Source organism: Magallana gigas, chromosome 6, assembly GCF_963853765.1.
Source record: "Magallana gigas chromosome 6, xbMagGiga1.1, whole genome shotgun sequence".
In the NCBI taxonomy this organism is placed as follows: Eukaryota; Metazoa; Mollusca; class Bivalvia; order Ostreida; family Ostreidae; genus Magallana; species Magallana gigas.
The window spans coordinates 30,956,142-30,978,804 of NC_088858.1; the positions used below are offsets into that span (position 1 = coordinate 30,956,142).

General features: G+C 31.4%; 4 protein-coding genes across 5 annotated transcripts; 1 reads left to right on the forward strand and 3 right to left on the reverse strand.

Moving 5' to 3' along the window:
- The first annotated feature begins 357 nt into the window (after positions 1-357).
- On the forward strand, positions 358-1,771 carry LOC105319973 (TM2 domain-containing protein CG10795). Its single transcript, XM_034467810.2, has 2 exons — positions 358-601; positions 920-1,771. The coding sequence occupies exons 1-2, from the start codon at positions 455-457 to the stop codon at positions 1,355-1,357; spliced, it is 585 nt and encodes a 194-aa protein (XP_034323701.2). The 5' UTR covers positions 358-454; the 3' UTR covers positions 1,358-1,771.
- A 2,053-nt stretch (positions 1,772-3,824) lies between these two features.
- LOC105319971 (uncharacterized) lies at positions 3,825-13,263 on the reverse strand. The gene is made up of 12 exons (XM_066088249.1): positions 13,126-13,263; positions 11,866-11,883; positions 11,469-11,486; positions 10,964-10,981; positions 9,613-9,643; positions 9,357-9,491; positions 8,902-9,138; positions 8,436-8,452; positions 5,565-5,592; positions 5,284-5,427; positions 4,464-4,706; positions 3,825-3,961 (listed from the first exon to the last, which is right to left on the reverse strand). Exons 1-12 carry the CDS (start codon positions 13,126-13,128, stop codon positions 3,921-3,923), a joined length of 933 nt encoding a protein of 310 aa, XP_065944321.1. The 5' UTR covers positions 13,129-13,263; the 3' UTR covers positions 3,825-3,920.
- Positions 13,264-14,762: 1,499 nt separating this feature from the next.
- Positions 14,763-17,885, reverse strand: LOC105319970 (uncharacterized). Of its 2 annotated transcripts, none has more exons than XM_034467818.2 (6): positions 17,503-17,885; positions 17,021-17,048; positions 16,424-16,567; positions 15,530-15,627; positions 15,211-15,358; positions 14,763-14,913 (listed from the first exon to the last, which is right to left on the reverse strand). In XM_034467818.2, exons 1-6 carry the CDS (start codon positions 17,503-17,505, stop codon positions 14,885-14,887), a joined length of 450 nt encoding a protein of 149 aa, XP_034323709.1. In that variant the 5' UTR covers positions 17,506-17,885; the 3' UTR covers positions 14,763-14,884. The 2 variants fall into 2 exon arrangements, with proteins under 2 accessions (XP_034323709.1, XP_034323708.1); XM_034467817.2 differs by lacking the exon at positions 17,503-17,885 and adding an exon at positions 17,149-17,297.
- Positions 17,886-18,755: 870 nt separating this feature from the next.
- Positions 18,756-22,523, reverse strand: LOC117688905 (calmodulin). Its single transcript, XM_034467822.2, has 5 exons — positions 22,049-22,523; positions 21,531-21,561; positions 19,960-20,103; positions 19,370-19,612; positions 18,756-19,055 (listed from the first exon to the last, which is right to left on the reverse strand). The coding sequence occupies exons 1-5, from the start codon at positions 22,049-22,051 to the stop codon at positions 19,027-19,029; spliced, it is 450 nt and encodes a 149-aa protein (XP_034323713.1). The 5' UTR covers positions 22,052-22,523; the 3' UTR covers positions 18,756-19,026.
- Positions 22,524-22,663: the final 140 nt, after the last annotated feature.

Sequence of the window (22,663 nt, forward strand, 5' to 3'; positions counted from 1 at the left end):
GACAAGATGACAGTATTGTTTATATACAGGTAATACTAGTAATTTCCGCAGGCTAGATACGAAGCAAATCTTGACAGCTCGAACATGTTTAATATCATTTTTCAAATTTTTCGTCAAGAGGTATTGATAACTGTGTTTATAACAAAAACTTCAATTGCTTAAAGGCAATTTAAGTGCAAATACAGGTTGAATATTTTAACATAATTTTTGCGTGTTTTATCACTGTCACTATTTCAAATTAGATCATGTAATAATAGGAAATAACTAACTCTAAAGTTTTATTTATTATTTATCGGCGATTATGAAATTTGCCGGTATTTTTTATTTTACTACATGTATATAATATCGGGCACGGCATTCCGAAAATATAATCGGTGTAAACAATGGCTGTGTTGTGACTGCGAATCGGATTTAATGTGAAACTAGTAGATCATATCGTCACAAGCTGGCAACGATGCAGTTACAGTCAAATAGAGTTTTTTGTTTTCTATTTTACATCATTCTCCAGTTTAAAAATTCTGCAGCGAGTGACCTTAGATGCGAGGACTTGTTAATGGGACAATTCTATTGTAAAGATCCAGTGATAGACACGGAAACTCAAGTAAGGTGATTTTTGAAAGTGTGTATGTAATTGGGTTATAATAAGTTGTAACTTTGTAAATCCTTATTTTCATGTGATGATGAAATCTAAAATGAAAAAATAAAACACCTTGTATCTCAAATATATAAATAAGTAACCTTCTCTCTCTCTCTCTCTCTCTCTCTCTCTCTCTCTCTCTCTCTCTCTCTTCTTTTTCTCTCTCTTTCCTCTCTCTCTCTCTCTCTCTCTCTCTCTCTCTCTCTCTCTCTGAGAGAGAGCTTTTCTGAGAAGATATACTGTTACTATCATCAATATAAATTTTATTTTTGGCATTTTCAGGCAGAAATTAACTGTGATCCAGAGAAAAAGACCACACCAACTGAATGTGTTGTCGCAGAAGGCATAACTTGCATTCCCCAAAATTCAAACACACTTTACACATTCAATGGAACAGAAGTTGGCTTCTACAAGGAAGCTCCTTGCAGATGGACGAATGGTTACAAGTTCGAGACAGCCTTACTCCTTTCAGTCTTTCTTGGGATGTTTGGGGTTGACAGATTCTACCTCGGGTATCCCGCAATAGGACTTTTAAAGTTTTCTACTCTGGGTTTCTTTTTTCTTGGACAATTGATCGACATCCTCCTGATAGCCCTTCAGGTAGTGAAACCTTCGGATGGATCCGAATATATCATGAACTATTTCGGAGTTGGTCTGATTCATATTCAGGCAAATAATGACACATATATTAAGCCTGACGAGTCGTGGAATATGTCATGATATCAGTTGAAATAGATTCACTTAATATGTAATATACTTTCCCTTTTGAATGCTGGTTACATCAATAAGAGATTTTTTTTTCTCCAAGAATATTTGTACTTTATAATCATTATGTAACATTTGATGTTTTTAAGGAAATCCTGCATTGTTCTATTTTGATATAAGCAATGTAATGTAATCAACTTTTATTTGTGTTGGTTTAAATTCAACAAAACAAAATTTGAGACAAAGACTATGAATGTTAATTTCCAACAATTGGATTGTTTTGCAGCTAGATTAATTTGTGATGAACCTGTTCTTGCAAACAGAGAAAATTTAATAATCTCAGAAATATAACTTGGTATGCAATTATCGGATATCGTACTGCATGATAAGTTTTGATGGTTCTTAGCTGAGAAAATTGATGTGTGAGTCTTTTTGTCAGTCATAATGCATTATTCCTTAACAATGAACATTAGTAACTTTAAAACTTTTGTTAAGATATTATCTTAACGAAAGTTGATGTGTAGTATTTGTAGGATGAGAACATGTATGAATGATGAAATTTGTGATCCCCACCAACATATATTTGCATTAAAAAAGTGTAAAACTGAGGTCGATTCTCTTTCTCACTGCTTAGGCATCCTGCACTGTGCAGACTCACCAAGTACATGGAAATGATGAGCAGAAAAAGTTTTCATCAAAATTGAATTGAATTTATTTCTTTAGGTTTGAGCTCTGTGGATCCTATCGTGAATAGACATGTATTACATTAAAAGTTTAATTGAAAATCAATGTAACTGGGAGTTGCCCCAAACAGTAAGTCAAGAATACTTTAATTTTAAAACTTTGAATAAATTATTATAAAAATAGTCCACTGAAAATTCGTTTGAGACTAGTAGTGCACATGTCAGTATTGTTAGTACTAAAATAGCATTCTATGAATCCTTCACATAGCTGCATTTTTCTCAGTCGACTATTAAGGTTATGGTCTGTACTGAATAAGCTATTTTTGCATTGGGGTTTCATAAAAGAACATGTTATATTGATTGAAATACCCTGGGAGATAACTCAGAATATAATAATAATTAGTACACGTATACACATGATTGGCAATTTCTTCTTGTTTCTTAAAACTGATGTTTTATGTGAGTATATGTAAACTTGTAATAAAATGAAATGGGAAATCGAAGTTTGATAACTTGTCAATATACATGCACAGGATCATTCACAGAAGAGTTTTCGTTCTTGGAAAAAGAATTTTAATGTGCAATTTTAGAAATGCAGATTTTCTTCTGAACGTTCGAGTTATAAAATTTAAAGACCTGCACGAGGCTAAAGTGCAAGTATACACAATGTCACCACCGTGAGGCCTTTAAATAATATATATATATATATATATATATATATATATATATATATATATATATATATATATATATATATATATATATCTCCAGTTTTTATACCTTCACCGTACACCCACATTGCTCCAATTCTCTGCTGTACATTATCAAATTGTTCCTTGCTATTTATAACTCAACACGTTCATGCATTGTTAAAGTGTCAACATTGTTTGTCATTCGTCTAATAGACATGTACAATGTACATAAAGTATACACTTACAAGAATGCACTTATAAAAATACCATTTTTATCGGAACAACGTTTCTCCGGTTGTCACTGGCTCAATAGTTTCTGGAGCTTTATTTTGTTCCTTGTCACCGTGTATTTAACACATAATTTAAAATTGCAAAACCTAAGACCATTACAGACGAAAGGCTTTTTTAGTGCGACAATTTTATCATTATTCATGGCCTTTTGATATCGTATTGCAAATTAAAATGGTGTACAGTTTTCTAAGTTCTTAATTGAAACCCAAAGCTTTGATATATTTGGAGGGCTTTAAAATGCTCACACTATGCACTAATGCGACAACTGATTTTCACCCTTTTCTTTGCGAATTGATATTGTATCGCTAACTTTGATTTTTTTTTTTTTAGATTGCGATATGTAAAGGGAACCTTCAAGATTTTTTATGAACTTACGTATCCGAAAATACAAAAAAAGTCTGTCAAAAATGTAAACTTCGTTATTAAAGGGGGGGGGGGGGAGAGAGGTGCTTGCTTTTTTCTGTAGTTACAAAATCAACAAAGATTGATATAGGGGTGCCTAAAAACCATCAGACAGAAAGAGAAGTTTCGTGAATATTTTCAAACTCGCTTTGTAAGATATCGTAAGTTCATAACCGACGCACATAACAATTAAAAATTTCGGTAGATAGACTGATTGTATTTTGTTTTGGTTGTATGGTTTTTATTTAAAATAACACAAATCCATACACATTTAAATGCATGCATTTGTCAAGTATAACAGGTTTAAAAGATTTCAAAACGAAATAATATTCACATTTGATATACAAAACAGCAATTAACATAATTGATGGGTTTTTTTTTCAATAATGCATTGAAATGAAATAATATGCATACAGAGCCGTCAGTGTATGTAAAAACATGCGTCAGTTGAATTAAACTCTCTCTCTCTCTCTCTCTCTCTCTCTCTCTCTCTCTCTCTCTCTCTCTTCGTTATTGGGGTTTCATGCCACCTGCCAACATGGCCGTAAATTCTGCAAAAAACGAAAGAAGACCAATGTCAACATTAACTGCAAATAACTATAAATTCATCGCTGATATGAATCTTGCAATGCATGGATAATATAATGGGCTGAAGTCCTATTTTCCAATTTTCTTTTATCAATTCATCTAGCAAAATTCATTCAAAGCAAACATCAACAAGCAAGCTATAAAAGCATTGAAAACAAATAATATAAGGGGGGAAAGCACAATCTGTGATAAGCACACTATAAACGAGAAAAATATAATTATTTAATGTATTTATTCAAAGTCAAATTTAAAATTCAAATTCTTCATCTGGCAAAACTTACTAATAAATTTTTGAATTAAAATAAGCACATTTCATTGACATATATTGTCAAAAGGATAGGACACAATGTCTGTATAATCTGCTCCTAAGTACTCTAACGGTTAACTGAATATAATATTTTTTTTATGAAATAAGATGTGGATTTTTTTTTAACCACAAGTGCACTTTAAAAAAAGATACCATACCCTCGTAGTCAATCTGTCCGTCTCCGTCTCGATCCGCCTCCATTAACATCTCGTCTGCTTCGTCGTCAGACAGTTTTTCTCCCAGGTTCGTCATGATGTGACGTAATTCTGACGCTGTGATGTAGCCTTTGTTTTCTTTGTCGAAGACTTTGAATGCCTCCCTGATGTCATTTTCAACGTCCACCTCCTGCATTTTTCTAGCCATCATTTGTAGAAATTCATTGAAATCGATTATTCCATTTCCTGATATAAAAAAATTAATATTGGTTAACTTTTTATCAGTAATTTGGAATTTACCTACATTTCTCTTATATATACATATACAATGCTATATTTTTTTCTAATGTATTTAGAATTTACAAGAGTAATATCAATGTTTACCAAAATCCGTGGTTTTTTTAATCATGTCTTCAAGAATTTATTTTAATCATTTTATAGGTCACATGTTTTCAAATTTTATTTCAAAAGCTGAGTGTGGATCGAGCATATCAATTTCAATTTTACTTCCCAACATTCCGGACTATATATATATAAATTCTAGAATTGATAGGCAATTTATATATTTTATTTGTAAGTGGTGTGGACATTAAAATAAATGCAGCGTATATTAGCTTGAGAACGTAAAAAGAAAACCCGATTGCATTGAGACATGTATCTGAGAGTTGGGTAATAGATATAATTGATTGGTTATACTTTTTAAAAGATTACTAGACAATATATTAAAAAAAAACAGGACATGAGTTTAAATTTTGCAAGTGGAGAAATAATCCAGGATATCTGCTAGCAGCAGTTTCATGGTGTCTTATTTTAATCTAATTACCATCAACATCAATTGCTTCCACAAGGTCATCGAGTTCCTCGGGGGAGGGATTTTGTCCCAGGGACCGGAGAACAACCCCCAGTTCTTCCGTGGATATAGTTCCGTCACCATCTTTGTCAAACACACGAAAGGCTTGACGATACTCTGTTGAACAACAATAAACACCTATTTATATATATACTACATGCAGTATATGGCTTATTGACAGCTAGAAAATGGCATTCAGTTTGGACAGTGTTTAAATAATTTACAGCAGTACAAAAAATGAAATCAGTATTTACCTTCTACTTGCTCCTTGGTAAATTTTTCCTTGACAAAAGAAAAGAGAGATCAATTCATTAAAATGAATTTGCAAGCTGCTAATTGTGGACATGGTTGTATTTTTGAAATAATGCAAAAACAACCAAAGCAAAGTATTATGGAAATAGCATCCAGTTTTTGACACGAACTGGAAACAAACAGAATGAATTGCGAAGGATGTAAAACACGAATTTGTTTATTTCAAATCTAAAATACGGCAAGTTACTTGAAAATTGCATATATTTGATGCCATCCTTTAAAAATGTTTGTTTCGAATTGGCGCCTGCGGTTTTCTAGACTCAGGAGGAGGGAATTTATATACATATTTTTGTTTTCCGAATTTTAACTAATCAAAAATTAGTAAAAAAAAAAATAAAACTCTCTTTAAAAAAGTTCTTCATTTTTTGCTAATAAAATTTTACAGGCGGGGGGTATTACAATGTGGCAGGAGGCGATTTCAAACAAACAATAAAAATCATTTTGGCCTGACTTGATTTTATACCTGATTTGTTTTTAAATGTCAAGAATAGATATGTATTTCAAACCCGAGGAAATTCACATGAGACTGGCACGACTTTGAAGCTAATTAGTAACGTTTCACGTACATAAGTTGAAATTTATGTGGATTGCTTGTTGGAAAATAACCAAGCGACTGAAGTTTAAAAGGTTTAGCATTCAAGTTTGAATAAATTTGCTGTAATAGAAGTACGCGATAATTGTACATAAATTATAATTGTCTGGTATTCTTGAGTTTATAATAATGTTCCGCTTTAAATCCTTTAGGTATCTGGGACTTTATCATACCCAATAAGCTTAAAAAACTGGTTTCTTTCATAAATATTAAAAATATTAAAACTCTAGGTATCATCTCTATTTTTCTTCGCACATTTCACAAATTCTCACCACACAAGAAAATATTTATAAATCGAAAACAAAATTCTATATAAAATTGACGAATTGCTTCACTAGAGCCCCATGGTGTCCTATAAAAAAAATCAACGAGATTTTCAACTTGAAATGTTTTACTGTTTTTACTTACAGGATCGTAGTCTTCCTCAATTTCCTCACTTTTTTGAGCGCTCGACATATTCGCAGTGCGCAAGATGAAAAGGGGGGTATAATTTTAACCATAATGAAAGTTTTCATAAAAGATTTTTTCTTTTCCCATTGAATTATACACTTGTACCACTCCAATCGATCAGTAAATCAGCCAAAATAGCCATGCATTCAAATCTTATTTCGTACAACAAAAACACATAAAATAAAGAAATGGCGGTCGGATGAAAAAATAATTGATGTTACTTACCATTTTGAATAGCTATATTGAAGGTTAAATCCCGAGGCACTCTGACTATTTTCTTTTGGCATTAAAATTGGCCTATATATCTATAGCGAAAATGGCCTGTCACTTCGATAACAGATCGAGTGATATACGTGATTTTTCTCCTTCACCCCTCAGTTCTCAATAAGGGCCGATGATGATAATTATATCTTTTTCTTTCTTCTCTCCCTGTCTCTTTAATAATTTTACATAACATTTAACAACGTCGACTTCGTGTTGTTTCTTGCAAGGTGGCGCATTATATTATCTACGTTTCAGAAGACTTCGGAGATTTTCAGAAAGATTTAAAAAACTGAAAAATAAAAATGTATACCCAGCCTAGCCCACCGAATATATTTTACTTTTCAAAATGATGCCAAATTAAGCAGAAGAAATTTGAACACACAATAGGAGCGATTTGAAAGGGGAGAAATCATAAAAATATTTGTTCTCCTTCCTGTGTCTCCAGCGAAACTGGATTTAAACAACCTGAGTTTGCAAATAAATAAGGTTTGTATTAAATATTCAATGCACACTTCTTGTTTACATTTGGGATGAAGCTATTGTAAAAGGATCTCGCTGTTTCGTTTTAAATGAATACATTTTAGAGATTGTTGCACCAACAAAGCGGCTGGATATATATTAAAGTCAAACCCATTTGCTTAAGGATTAACAATTCATTTATAAAGTACTTTTAAAGCTTGGTGGTTTAACATTCTACATCTGTACTACAGATGGTACACATTGCAAACACTTATATCTACATTTTGCACATGTAGATCGGAAAATATAGATATCTAATAAAATGATTGATAATGTGTTTTTTGGGGGTAAAAATCCCAATAACACCTAATATGGATTAAACTGTCATTCAGCCACATTTCCAGACATTTCAATCCCATTCTGTCCATGAAATGACAATTATTATCTCGTTCAATCGTCATTCCTGACCCCGCCCTCTCGAAAAACCCAGTTAAGACACCAAATAACGTGAAACAAATAAAACAAGGAAGACATGATCGAAACCATTCATTTATAACATGATTCCGGTTTGTATTATTGACAAATAGGATTCTGTGTTTCACTTCGATTTATAATGCAACATGTTAATACTGTAATGATCCTTCCATGGTGTACAAAATACTAGTATTACACGCAATCTGGGTTTTAAAATTCCCAAACTTTTGTCATTGTCAAACAATTTTGATTGAAATTTAATGTTCAACACAATAACAATAATTGTGAAACTGTTCTGTATAAACCAAGTAAGAAACAATATACATATCAATACATGTTCATAAAAAGATAAACAAACCGAACAGAAAAAATACGATTAAGATAATTATATGAAGTCAATGTGGCATGGTGATATCTCTGTTGATGTTACATATTTCTATTAAACCTCTTCTTTTTCTTCTTCGAAGTTTTTCTGCATCATACGTTCAAACTCTAAAATATAGAAACATTATGATGAGGGGTAAGACCCGCTCTGTATAACTGGCCAAGGGCCATAAAACTTATACGAACTAACTTTTGATCCCAGTCTCACTTTTACAAAGGAGCATAAATGAGTGAAAAGGTTAAGAATGAGTTCAAACGTTGGTTCGTCTGCACCAATACAGACTAGATGTATTTCAAAAATATCGTGGGTCATTTAAACTTGAAGTGAAAACTGACCCTAAATCGATTCTGAATTGTAAGTTACTTTTGTCGATATAAATCAACCTACATGTAATTTTAATTTTGCATGGTATTTATACCTTACAAGGTAGCGAACAGAATTCATTTCTTTTAATTTAAAAAACAGGCAAAAAAAAAGAAAGCAAATAATTCACGAAAGGAAGTCACACAAGATTGTTTATTAACAAATTTAAAATGCAAAAAACGGGATTACTTGTATGTCACTTATATTGGATTGAAAAACTGAGCAACTTGTCGTGAAAAAGATTCACTTGTTATCAGTCAGCCAATCAATGAATCGATCAATCAATCAATACCTGCGTAATTGATCCTCCCATCCCCGTCTAGGTCTGCCTCCTCCAACATTTCGTCTATGTCAGAGTCTTCCAGCTCGTGTCCGACCAGGTTTTGCATCCCCATTTTAAGTTCATTCCAGTCGATGAATCCGTTTTTGTCGACGTCAAAGGTTTTAAACATATCGTTTACCTCACCGACAGCAGCAGTTTTTATGGTCATCAGATTCATAAATTCGTTCATGTCCAGATGTCCATTTTCTGTGATTCAAATTTGATATCTTAATGGTGGTTTTTTTTTTTTTAAAAAAGAATCTTTTTTATATACCATTGTAAAATTAAAATTACTTAAGAATTCTTATTGCTGTCTAAGAAAATTAACGTACCCGTTACCTTTTCAACTTACGGTTTAGTTAACATGTCAATTGATGACATGAAAACCCAACCATATTTAAAATAATCTATAAAATAATACGAACCGTCCTCATCAACTGTTAAAATCAAGTCACGAATTTCCACTTCGCTGGGATTGTGACCCAATTTCCTTAGAGCAATTCCAAGTTCTCTCTCTGACAGAAATCCATCGCCATCTTCATCAGCTTCTCGGAAAGCATCTAAAAAGGTTGAATGAATTCTGAAACTGTGCATGGAATACATAAATCAAAAGAAAGAAGTAAACGTTTTGTTGATTCATGTTTTTATGGTTAATATTTTGAATCTACCTCATGTACATACCAATGTAGACTTCTTGTGCAAAATTATCCGTCTGTTGAAAATAATAAAATAAAAAAAAACCGAATTACATAGTCAGTTAAACTGTTCATTAATCATACTAATTTACCCAGATTAATAAAATGATACAAACAAATGTCCAAATGCAATGTTAATGCAACTCTTTGAATCTTCGATTAGACCACATTGAAACAACATGAACAGATTTTATACATGTACTTAGTTGTAGACGACCTTACTATTTTGATAGTTCCACTCAAAACTATAATATACAACATACATTTATTACAATAGTTTTATTCAATACAATTATATAAATCATTTCTACATGTGTAAGGACGTTGGTCTGACCTAAATCTTTTTGGCAGGGAAGGTATTTTTAAAAGCTGTAAATAACAGTTAATCTGATTATCAGATATACCTTTGACTGTTAAATTTTCGACAACTAAAGACACTCTATATATTCATTTTAGGTGATATTTTGAAAGAGATATCTGAAAGTATGAGGAATTTAATTAGGAAAACTTTTTTGGGGTATAAAATTAATACTGATACTTGTTACATAACAATACATACATATCATCATATAACATTTTCAAAATGCCCATAAGCAATCATGCAATTTCCTTTTATTTGATGGATTTCAATTTCCCCAAAACTTTTTTTTAGTTTAAGTGTGAAGGAAATTAATGTAATTGTTGGTACAATGGTAATGTTAAAGATAATTATTGGAATTTGATCAGGAGGTCGTTAATACTTACATCATTTTGCTCCTATATATGTAAATATAGCAATATTATATTTTTGGATTACGTTAGAAAGATGTTTATTGTACCTTACCAATGCAATAACAAACTATAGTAGCAAGTTTTAAAAGTAAATTAATTTATAAGGCAAATATTCAACTACTTATGCACACAAATATACAGCGAAATATTAACAGTGGTTTTTGCAACTATTCAATGACATTTTCTATTCAAAACACGTACACTGTTATGCTCTAGTCTCCCCCCAGTACTAGTATACATTGGACAACTTGATTCATATCCAGAATTTATAGAATTTTAAAACATTATCAACAAAGTTAAAACATGACTCTTTGTTACATAACAGTATACAGTGTAGTATCAATGCATTGATCATTTATTATATCTTCTACAAAACTGTTTTTCATTCAGCCAATAGGAAGGTCAGCAAACAAACATTAATAGAATAGGGAATATTAGGGCTACAGAAAAGGAATACGGTTTGTTAAAAACAAAATTAAACGGTTATTGTAATAAAACCAAGGTTTATTGTAAACAAGGACAAAGTGAGAAGAACTAAAACATCATATAGGGAGTATATAACTCACGTCTAAGTTGGACTGATCCTGCAAAATTAGGACATTTGCATTCAGTTAACCATTTGTTCAATATTTGAATATTTTGATACATTTTCTCCTATAAGATACAATATTTAATTTTAAAATTATACTTAGATAATAAATTAGATAAAATCATCATAGTTTGCATGTATTCTATTAATAAGAATTTTGAACATTTTTGAATGACACTTCCTTAAGCTATTATATAAATTTTCATAAACAAAATTATAGCAATATTAGGAGGTTGCTGAGGGAATGGCTACATGTAATGTTATATAAAGACAATTAAGTTTTGAATCGACATGGATCAATAATAACCTTTTACATAGTATTATTATATTAGTGTTTTGCTTCAAATAAGGCATATTATACTGTAAGTTTATAATTAAGATTCATGTATACATGTTTATTTTTATTAAGGACAATCATAAGAAAAAAACCCAGGAATTTCATAAAAAGGAGAACGAATTGTTAGACGCTTCTTTAGACTCACTTCAGTGGGATTTTCGACCTTAAATCAAATTATTACCATATTAAGTACATGTAAGTTACATTACAAATGCAAGTGATAATAGAAACAAGATAATTTCAATTAATGTATTTATATTAAATTGTTGACCTAGCCTTTTTAAAAAACACATTACGTTATATTATATTCAGTGGGTTGTTTTTTTTTACCTTTAAATAAGTTTAGAGATATACAATTAAAGCTTAGTTTAAAACTTTTAAAATAGCATTAAGATTTTCAGTAGTAAATTCAATACCAAAAGATACTGGTTATTCAAATTTTGTGTTAACATTCTTACTTTATTTCAAAAGACAAAACACACTTGTTACACAAAAAATGACGAACTACATATATTAACATAATGACAAGATTTTGGCCTCACTTGAGTTTGGTTTTCATCCTAAAGAAATAAAAATAATAATGAACAAATGAGAGAGGAAGTCGTGGGTCATTATTGATTATTCCCAATAATGATTAATCGATGTATTATACCTTCAGTTTTGCTTACTTTAAAACAAATAATACTGAAAAAGAGAACTAATGAGTACTAGCAAATTAAGTATTCCTCTGATGCAATTTTTATAAATCATGATTGAAGCATATTAAGATAATACATAAATTGTGGAATAGTTAACGAAAAACATTTTTTTAAAGTGGTGAATATGGATGAACATGCATATGCACATAGGAAATTGCCACCGGTAAAGAAAAATGTCACCTAAAATGATTCTATTCGAGTTCAGATGGTGAGAAAGTGCATTTTCAATAAATACCCTAATCTGTACACTGACACCTAGAAGGCATTTTTTACCGTCAGGTAAAATAATAAAGACACTATAAAGATCATTCTTTGAATAGAATCAAGTACAGACATACTACATTCTCCCCAATACACGTTTAAAGAATAGTAACAGAATGCGCATTGAAAGCCCTTAGACTTCGAGGGTAGATGCTTTTTACTTACGAGAGTAAGATACCCCTCCTGATTAAAGATAAACGACAAGCAATTACATAAAAACCATTTTTTTTTAAATCCCTTTAAATTTGAAACGAACTTTGTGATATGACATTGTGACTAACTTTAGGGAAAAGGGTACACTTTAGTGGCTATAAAACACTTATTATTATAAAGTTAAATTGACCTACCTTTTTTATACAGTTTGTGCTTAATCCATCTGTGTAGCATTTTATGGCGTGATAAAGAGATTAATCTTTAATCACTTTGCCAAACCTTTCCACATATATCTAGGTTTATTTCATAACTTAACATGAAATATTTTTATGATATTTGAATGCTTGAAGAAATACCAAATAAAACATCTTTGTCTATTATTTCAAGTATCGGTAAATATTACAGAAAAAAATCTTAATGAAAATTCAGATGATGATTAAGTTTATTTTATTTGATATATTTTGATAGCATGTGGGCATTTCATCTGTGATAAAATGTTCGATAAAAACTTTGTTGTATTTCTTTAAATATTTATTAGATTTGTTTTACAGCATAAACAAATAAATATAACAAACTTTAAAGTACAGTTAATATGAAGCCGACCCAAGTTTTATTAAACAATCATTCTCATAACCTTTATATATATGTGAATAAATATGCATAATAATCATTATCTAAACTTGTACTCACCATCTTCACGACTCAGTCCATACCATGGTACCGACGACTTCGTGCTGGACTGAGAAAATGTAGGTCGAGGGAATTAAACCCTTACCAAGCGGTCTAATTCGGCTTAACCTAGAGTATTTTTATGAAGAGCTATACCGGTTTTGTATTAGTATGTTCCGGAACAATTGGAAACTTTCCATGAGCAGTGTCTACCATATGTTCGTTTTCATTTGCGATCAGGTAGATTGACACTGTTCCTTTGTTATGATAAAACAAATAAATTTCAAATACATAATATCTGTATCGTCTTAATAAATTCTAATGCGATTATTGTACAATAAATCTCTTGGATTATATTAATAACATCAAATTGCACATGTGCATGTATTTCATCTGACTAACTTATAAATAGATAGAATCATTTTTTGTGTTTAGGTCTTCCTTAAATATTTAAGTGCTTATTATATTCATGTAATTATCCACAGTTGAAATTGTTTAATTCAGTTTATTCTAATTCATCTCTTAGCAAACGATTTTTAATTGTCACATTCTACCCCATTAAATGTACTACAATAAAGTTTTACTGCAGGTTTTGATAAACATATAAAAGTAAGAGTTTGATTTGTTTCTCCATCTTCAGCTTTTACATCAAGCACTATTAATAATAAACTACTCTAGTCATTCCATAATATTTTGTGTGATTAATAGAAATACACAAGAAGTACAATTAAAATCGGTGAAAGAGGGAAAATCCACTTATAATTTTCACACGGAAACATTATCAAAAACAAAATCAGATTTAAGATTTATAATGGGAAAATCAGACATTTTTAACCATTTGGAAATCATAATACCTGGCACAATTTTTCAACTTTAACATGCGGATACTTCATGTCTGTTACAGAGCACATTTCCTGTGGACTTTTCATCTTTAGTTGTGAATTGAAACCAAGCTAGAGGCGACGTTTCACAGTGGAAGTCTTGGGATTTTTTTCATACTTTGAATGTACATCGCTTAAACCCTGAGGTATTTATGAATTTCAAGCACTTAAGCAAATCGTGCATCGAAGATATTTTGGGACAGACTATATTACTATGGCATAATATCTTTATATCTAAGTATGGTTGTACCAATAACATTATTATTTTCAAAAATATTCTGGTTTATACTTTAAAAGTAATGCTTGGTGGCAAAGTTTTGTATTTTGTATTTTCTTGGGTAAAGCTCTGTTGAGAGACTGGTCGCCAATAGGAAAACATTTACACCTTTTTAATTTTAATCTGTTTCTCTTACTCTCATTTCCACGTTTACTTTTCTTAGTTAGGATGCACCAAATTACAGTTGTCTAAGATGTGGGTGTATTCTTATTTTTTTTTTTTATCATAAAAGGTTATAGATAGATGACGTCATTTTAAATATATGTCCTAATTAATAAGATATAAATATGAGGCATTGAAATATACATGTCTTTTACGGATACCAAACTTGGGAAAATGACATTGTTCGCACAAGTCATCTGAAATCTAAATGCAAGTTAAATTAAAATTGCATTTGATGAGGAGTGTACACATTTATACAGGTTTTCAGGCTTCGCGTGAAAAATACAATGAATAAATGAATAAATAAGTAAATGAATATAGTTTATTGATCATTTGATCATAAAAAAATAACAATAACAAAGTTATTCTTATAACACATATACAGATACCTTATTCTATAAATCGAATGATTATTACGTATATATAGAAATGAAATACAAACATCAAGACCTTTGCTTTTTTACTCTTTTGTTAATAATTTCACAAACTCTGAAATAGAGAAAAACACCAAAAATTATTTTTAACACAACACAAAGAAATTTAGCATGCACTATATTTTTAAAACATTTTTCAACAACTTTTTGTATTTCAAACTTTTTATGAATAAAACCTTAACAAATATGAGGGAAATTTTCAGAAAGCGTTTATCCAACATTGCAGTTCTACATGTACCCGGGTTCTAAATATTGTACACAACTTTTTGGATAGCTTGAACTTTTCAAAACGCCCTTTAACAACAGAAGCTTATATGACTTCTCAGTCTCTGTATGTTGAACCAGAACATACCTTTGTATTTGACTTTCCCGTTCTTTCCTATCCCCGTCATTGTCATCATTTCGTCCACGTCACTATGAGACAATTTCTCTCCTAATGTTGTCATTACAGACCGAAATTCCTCCATTGTTATGTATCCCCTTTTTTCATCGTCAAAAATCTGTAAATGAAGAATTTCAATCAGACATTTTGATATTTTTTCATTAAATTACTAGTAAATACTTTAAAAATGTATTAACCGATTAAAATCCTTGATGTATCAAGTATAATGAACTTCGACCTTGTCAGTGAACGGACAAGTGGTTTTGTAAGACAAAGAAAAACTGTTTACCTCAAATGCCTCTATCAATTCTTGTGGCGAATCTATTGGCTGATTCATCCGATTAGCCATCATAGTGCAGAATTCTTCAAATTCAATCTCCCCACTTCCTAATACAATATGGAAAACAAACAGTAGCCTGCATGTCGAAGGTGTTAACGGTTTAGCATACTAGGATTAATTAGGTCTTACATTACAAATGCATCGGGAGACCGTTAAAGGATTTTAAGATTGCTTTTGGTTGGAAACTCAATGACAAACCCCTTTTAAAGACTTAAATGCAATCAAGTGAAATTCAATATTCTTTTCCTTTTCTTTTTTTGTTTATTGCGCTTAATATTTAATACGTAATGAACTATGTAATATTGCTTAAGCCCGGTGTAACCTGACATGTTCTTATAGAAAACTGATCAGCTATGAAGTCGTAATTAAAGACCACCGCCCCAAGACATTAACCTGGCATTTAAAAAGGTGTACTAAATGACAAGATAAGACGTTCTGATATTAAATTCCAAAGAAAAGCATCTTACGACTGATATGATAAGATAAAATTTATCTACCATACAGTTACTTACAGAGGGATCTAACTTAATACGTAGAAGAAATGGATATGTATTTTCTTTTGAGATTTCCAAAACCGTAATATCTTAAATGTTCTTGCCTATCTCATTTGATATTCATGACAAAACTTAAAATGTATTTTCCCCGAAAAAGACATTGGAATCAATTCATTTAATTTGTATTTATTTATTTATTTATTGTACATGTACATTAAATATACAGCCAATTCAGGAAATTGCAAACTCAAGCTATGTACATTCCATCATAACTTAATAGGAATTTTCGAAACTTACATGATTTAAATGGAATCTTCAAATGGTCGTTTTTGTCACTACATGTACTTACCATCTTCATCTACCTCTGCGATCATTTGCCGGAGTTCCTCTTCTGAAGGTTCCTGTCCAAGTTGCCTCATCACCGTCCCTAGTTCATCACTGTTCACTGTACCATCTCCATCCTTGTCGAAAAGGAGAAAGGTTTCCCGAAGTTCTGCATCACAACAGACACGTTGCATGTAGTACAGTGTACAAAATGTAATCAGGTATATTGTTAAGGTTTTAAGAAAAATAAAGACTATGGTCCCCAATTCGGTTTTACCGGTAGAGAACTTATGCCCATTTCGGGAAAAGTTTCAAAAAGATGCAGGTTGTGGGTTAATGAACATTAGGTAACGTTATCTTAACACCAGGGCCATAACACTTAAATATGGTAATTTTATATCTCAATCTCACATTAACAAAAGGAATAAAACAGAAAAGTGAGACAGGATTTGAATGTTTTCTCTGTTTTATGACCCCATCCCAGTAATTATACTGGTGAACGTAATGGATCGTACAGAATTATTGATTTATGTTCCGCTGAATTCTTTGATCATTAACAAGTATAAAAACAAAATGAGGCATATTTTCAATGATCATATCTGATAACGAAAAAAAGATTTACCTGCGATTTGTTCTGCTGTAAGAGTGTCCTGTTCGTAAAAAAATAAATATTACATGAATTTGATTAACGAAGTTTTTAAGACATAAAACTATGTCAATAGATATTACAAACTATCACAGATAATCTACCTTAACTTTCTTTTTCTTTCGACCCGACGCCCTGTACGACATGTTTCAACCCAAGGAATATAAGTAAAGAAAACTTCTGCCGATCTTGTGGACAATACCTATATCCCCTACCATCCTAATGCAATTGATTCGTTGTTGTTTGACAAACCCTCGATAAATTTCAATATCCTTTGTGAAAACACTAGAATTTATTCGTGTTTATATTGGTATCATCTTTGTTTTTGTAGAGATAAGAATTTTTACAATTGAAAACTACGAATAACTTAAATAAAAGAAAATTCAATTGCGGGCTTAGAGTAACTTGAATGCTCATCAAAATATTATTGCAGATTTAATACATGTAAAATTACTTACCATGTTAGATGTTTTCAGGACAATTCTTTTTTATGTAGCTTCATTTCACAAACTCTGTTAGGATTTGTTTTATGTCTGTGTTAATAAAAAAAAAACCGGTTGCCGCTGAGAAAACTTCACAGTTGAACAGTTCTGATTTACCCCTCTTTTATCTCCAAGAAGAATTTAAATGACTCTATCAATACACATGTGTATTTCACTAGCGCCTGACCCGGTGTAACTTGATAGACAATTTGTAGCTTTTGTTCTGTCGATGTTGATTTTGCAAGCAAACGAGATTAACTCTTAAAGTCTTCTGTCTGCACGGAGCGTAAATCCATTTTAATTTCCTATTGTTATTTATAACCCCTTGAACACGATGCATGCATGTTTGCCTTCTGACAGAATATGCATAGAAACCTGACCAGCTGGTGGTATACGTATATGAATATCGAATACCAATTGTTCTCGAGTTTTTTTATTACTTCAACACGCTTCAAGATATCAAATATTGATATATTTTCGATTTGTCGGAAATATATAATGTTTATATGTCAATATTATCGATCAATGTGTTGTAAATCCAATATTTCGCCAAAAAAAGTATGAAAAATATTAAACGGCAATACATGTATTTACATAGCGTTCAGATTGATAAATAAATGTCTACATAACTATTGTCCATCCAGACAAATACATGTTCGAAGTTCATGAAGTTTTGAAAATCACAGTCAGTAAATGATATATTTATACTTAGAACCATTTTAACAAGGCCTTGGACTTTCAGTAGTACGTAGTAATTTATTTCTTGCGTCAAAACAAGTTCAAAATGACGCTAGTTTCAAGCGAAATATACACCGATTGCGTAGTCTTAACTCTGAAGCCAGACAGATCTTGTTGATTTCAAAGAGCCACGGCTAAGAAGTTAGCTATGAAATAGACATGCCTACGCCACATTGCTGTTTGACACAGCTACCCAAAGTCCAAGCCCCTGTTAAAATGGTTCTATTAACTATCAATACGTGGATCACAGGAGCATGTGTCGGCACATATGTCTTTAACGCCGACATTCCATTTCATATAGCGAAATGGACATTCTTTTGATACGTTCTTAATACTGAGTCCCATGTTCCATATATTGTCTTATAAGGACGTTTACGTCACTGCCCGCAACAATCCCTTTACTCTCACACTTTATGTTTGAAAATAAGCAGCAAATGTGATTGAGTAAAGTAATAAAAGAACGAGTCAGAATAGGTAATAAGTTTGTTTTTATGACGCATTTTACTTGAAACAGTAATAAATAACAAAGCACTGCATAAAAAAAAAACATGAAATAAATTGTTGATGGATGTAACATAGTCATGATTTTTTGGAAAAGTATAAAACGGAGACTTCTACAAAGCTTGTTAAAAGTAGATGCTAAAAGGTTGCTTTATCACAAGCATTGCAGGAAATTTGTTATCATACAGTCATCCCTTGCACGCTTTCGAAAAAATCCAAAATCATTATATCCTCTCTTCTACGGCTGTTATAACACAGTCGTCATTTTGATGTTATATGCTTCACAAAATCTGGAAAATAAACAAATTAAAAAGAGATCTAAAAAAAAGGTTGAAAAGAGTTATCCTTCTTTAATTACTCTTCCATTTTAAAAGCATGTTCAGTAAAAGAAGACTAGATAACAATTTTTTTATCAGACAGTTCATCTATTTATAATATATTGATCGACAATTGCAGATCAAGAGATTTTTAAAAGAAATTTGTGGGGAAAATGAAGGCAAATTATATTTGTAATGTTGTAAAGCATAAGAGTTATATTTCATCTCTATGTTTATTATGGTCGTTTAATCAATAAAATTAACGCTGGTATTCAAGATACATGTACCTTTGTACCGAATGTAACCGTTGCCTCCGAGTCCTGTGTCAGCAATCATTTCATCGACGTCATCGTCCGTTAGTCGTTCTCCTAAAGTCGTCATTACGCTCCGGAACTCAGCCACGGATATGAGTCCACTTTTAGTCTCATCAAACACTTGGAAGGCCTCGATCAGCTCATCAGGAGAATCCGTACACTGCATCTGTTTGGCCATCATTTGTAGGAATTCGTCAAATTCCACATCACCATTTCCTGAATGAAAAATATGACATTGGATAAACCATCTTTCATTAAATATTTGGGATATTCCTAGAAAACATTTCATGATTTGTTTTTATCGATAACCATTTTACAATATGACATGCGAAGAAACTTATTTAATTTATTTATACCATTTCAATATTTAGTTCGAATTCTAGATTTTGTTTTCAACTTTTAATTTCAAGCTGGAGCAAATATAACCATTCCCTAGTTTTCAAAACCTGCAAAGGACAACGTCGATGGAAGTAAAATCGGTATATGAAATCATTTTTCCCAAATTAGAAACAAAAGATATTCAGATTCTTCTTGCTTCATATTGCTTTATATATTACATGTACCATCTACATCAACTTCTGCAATCATGTCCATAAGTTCCTTCTCTGTGGGGTTTTGCCCCATCGATCTCATGACCTCTCCCAGTTCTTCAGTACTGACCGTTCCGTCGCCATCTTTGTCAAACACCAAAAACGCCTCTTTGATATCTACAGCAGTAAAATGAAAATATTGGTTCTAATGGTGGTTCATCTATTTCATCTATATCTATTTATCATTGATTGCTGAATGAGCGTTTTCCTTTAAATGTAGTATCCTGTGTTCTGAAAGTAAACTGCTTATGTACGGTTGTTCTTTTAATTCTGGTATAAAACATAATGTTTGTTATTAATATATTCTCAATTATTGTCATAATGTAAACTATAATCAAACTTAAATCAACTTACTTACGTATGAAGTGAACATTCAGGCTGGGTTTTTTTATTTGTTTTTTATTTTGTGCGCGTGTGTGTCGGTTTGATTTTTTTGCCTTACTTTTGATTTTTATTGCTTTTCATAATTACTTTTGTATAGCATATATCAGAAAGTCTCTGAGTCACTATTATAAGTAGCCTCATTGTAATAAAATTGACAAATGAATTCATTCCACATTCAGCAGGAAATGGTTTGCACGTCGATTAACTATTCCGTGGAAAACAGGGTGTTTTTCCATGCAATTGTGGTACTTTTATATGAATTTGATGATTTTGCAAATATTGCTTTGTTATAAATGAGGCTCTTAGAGAAGTGCTTGCAGGCTACATGACGTCACAAATATCAAGGACACATACTTTGGTTGAGGTTTTAAAAAGACTAACATTGACTGAATAATTGATAGTTTACCTTTATCATCAAAGCCACATGTACCCTTAAGTCAATATCTGTTGCACGAAAAGCAACAAAGAAACAAAGTAAAAGCATTAATATAACCTAGATCAAAACCGGGGTTTTTTCTGTGCCAAAGCAATAGCTAATCAAGTTTTAAAAAATATCCTCTCTGGATTTGCATGCAATACACGTACTTGAACTCTATTGTATTACGGAACTGCAAGAATTCAGACTTATTTGTGGCTATAACGTGATCACAAGATAAACTGGTCAGTAAAGTGTCGTATACAAATAACGTTTATGTTGAAGAAAAGATTTCTAAATATTTGTGATGGGATTTGATACTTAAACTCTTATGTAGTTATCTGGGTTTTGTTTTTTTACCCTCAGATTTTAAATACAACTTAACCCTTGTGACAACGTGAATAATATAGAACATTTGACAAGTCATTTCAATTTTCTTAAAGAAAGAATGCGTATTTCATGTAATAAAACTTTAAGAAACAGAAAATTATAAAAAAAAATTATAATTTCAACTAAAATTGCATGTGACGTGAAATTCCAACAAAAAAGCTTTGTTAAAAAATGTGTATATATTTGTATTTTATGAAAATAACGTAATCCCTGCCAAATTTTGGCTGAACAAATTATGAGAAATATCATATTTACACGTGTTTGAGACATATTCAGGTAGAAGCCCCCTACCCTCCTCCCCCAACTATTGTTACCTTCATGTCAGGCATTTAATAAAGTGTTAAAAACATCATACCATTTATCTGTTCTTCTGTGAGGTTCTCTACCTGAAATATAAGTCAAACGGGTTTAATAGTATTCACGCAACACTACTACTCAATACCAATATTTTCAAATGGCCCAAGATATATTTTGTTTTACATACATGTATGTAGTACATGTGTAAAAAAAAAAAGCCACCTTTTAAGAATGTCAGCAACATGACATTTTAAAGTTACACCAATAATTATTTTTCACACATCAATACTAAAATCAATGTTGAAAATATGTATTAAGTTCACAAGAAACACATTTAAAAATTTTGAACTTTATAGTACATTGAATATACAGAGCCTGTTTGTGTACTGTTTAATTAACCACTCATATTTTTGTGTGGCATACGTTAGAACCTAAGCTATTAGTTAATGTTTGGAGTTGTTGTAATGGTTCTGAAATATGATATCCGTATGCATACCTAAACATGTTTAAGTATAATTACATGTGTAAAATATTTAAAAATGAACACCGACAACTGCAATAGAAATTTATACTTACCATGTTATTTCGTTCATTTAGTATCCCAGCTGAGAGATTTCACAAATACTTTTTTTTCTGCTCAATGTTTATTAACCGATCAATGGCAAAATAAAACTAGTCGTCAATTCTTTTTGTATATTTTCCTTTCTCTCAGCAATCGATGACGATTCATTTATAAGTACGGAAAACCAAATAAATGTTAACGAGGGGTATCACAAGTGAGAAAAATCAATCTACCCTTTTCTGCCGCCGTTGCTCTCTCAAATGGTGCCATATCCATTCTGTATTACAACTTTCCGATACAAAAGCATTATCAATATTTTTCCGAACGCTTTTCCGAGTAACACAATAGAAAATGTATTGACTCGGTTTAATTGATCATTTAAAGGCACCGATGAAAAAATTAAAAATAAATTCCTCAATATTGCATTAAATTGAATGATTTCAATCCAGAGGATTGTGCCACCAAGAAAGAGGAAATCTAAAGAAAATTGCACTGGTCATAAAAGTGCATACACATAGAGTCTAACAAACATAAGAGGTTCTGTCTCGAACGTTTACTCGTCTTAATTCGTTGGCACACATTACCCAATAGCTTGTTCACCAATGTATGCAGGTATAACAAAAACTGTA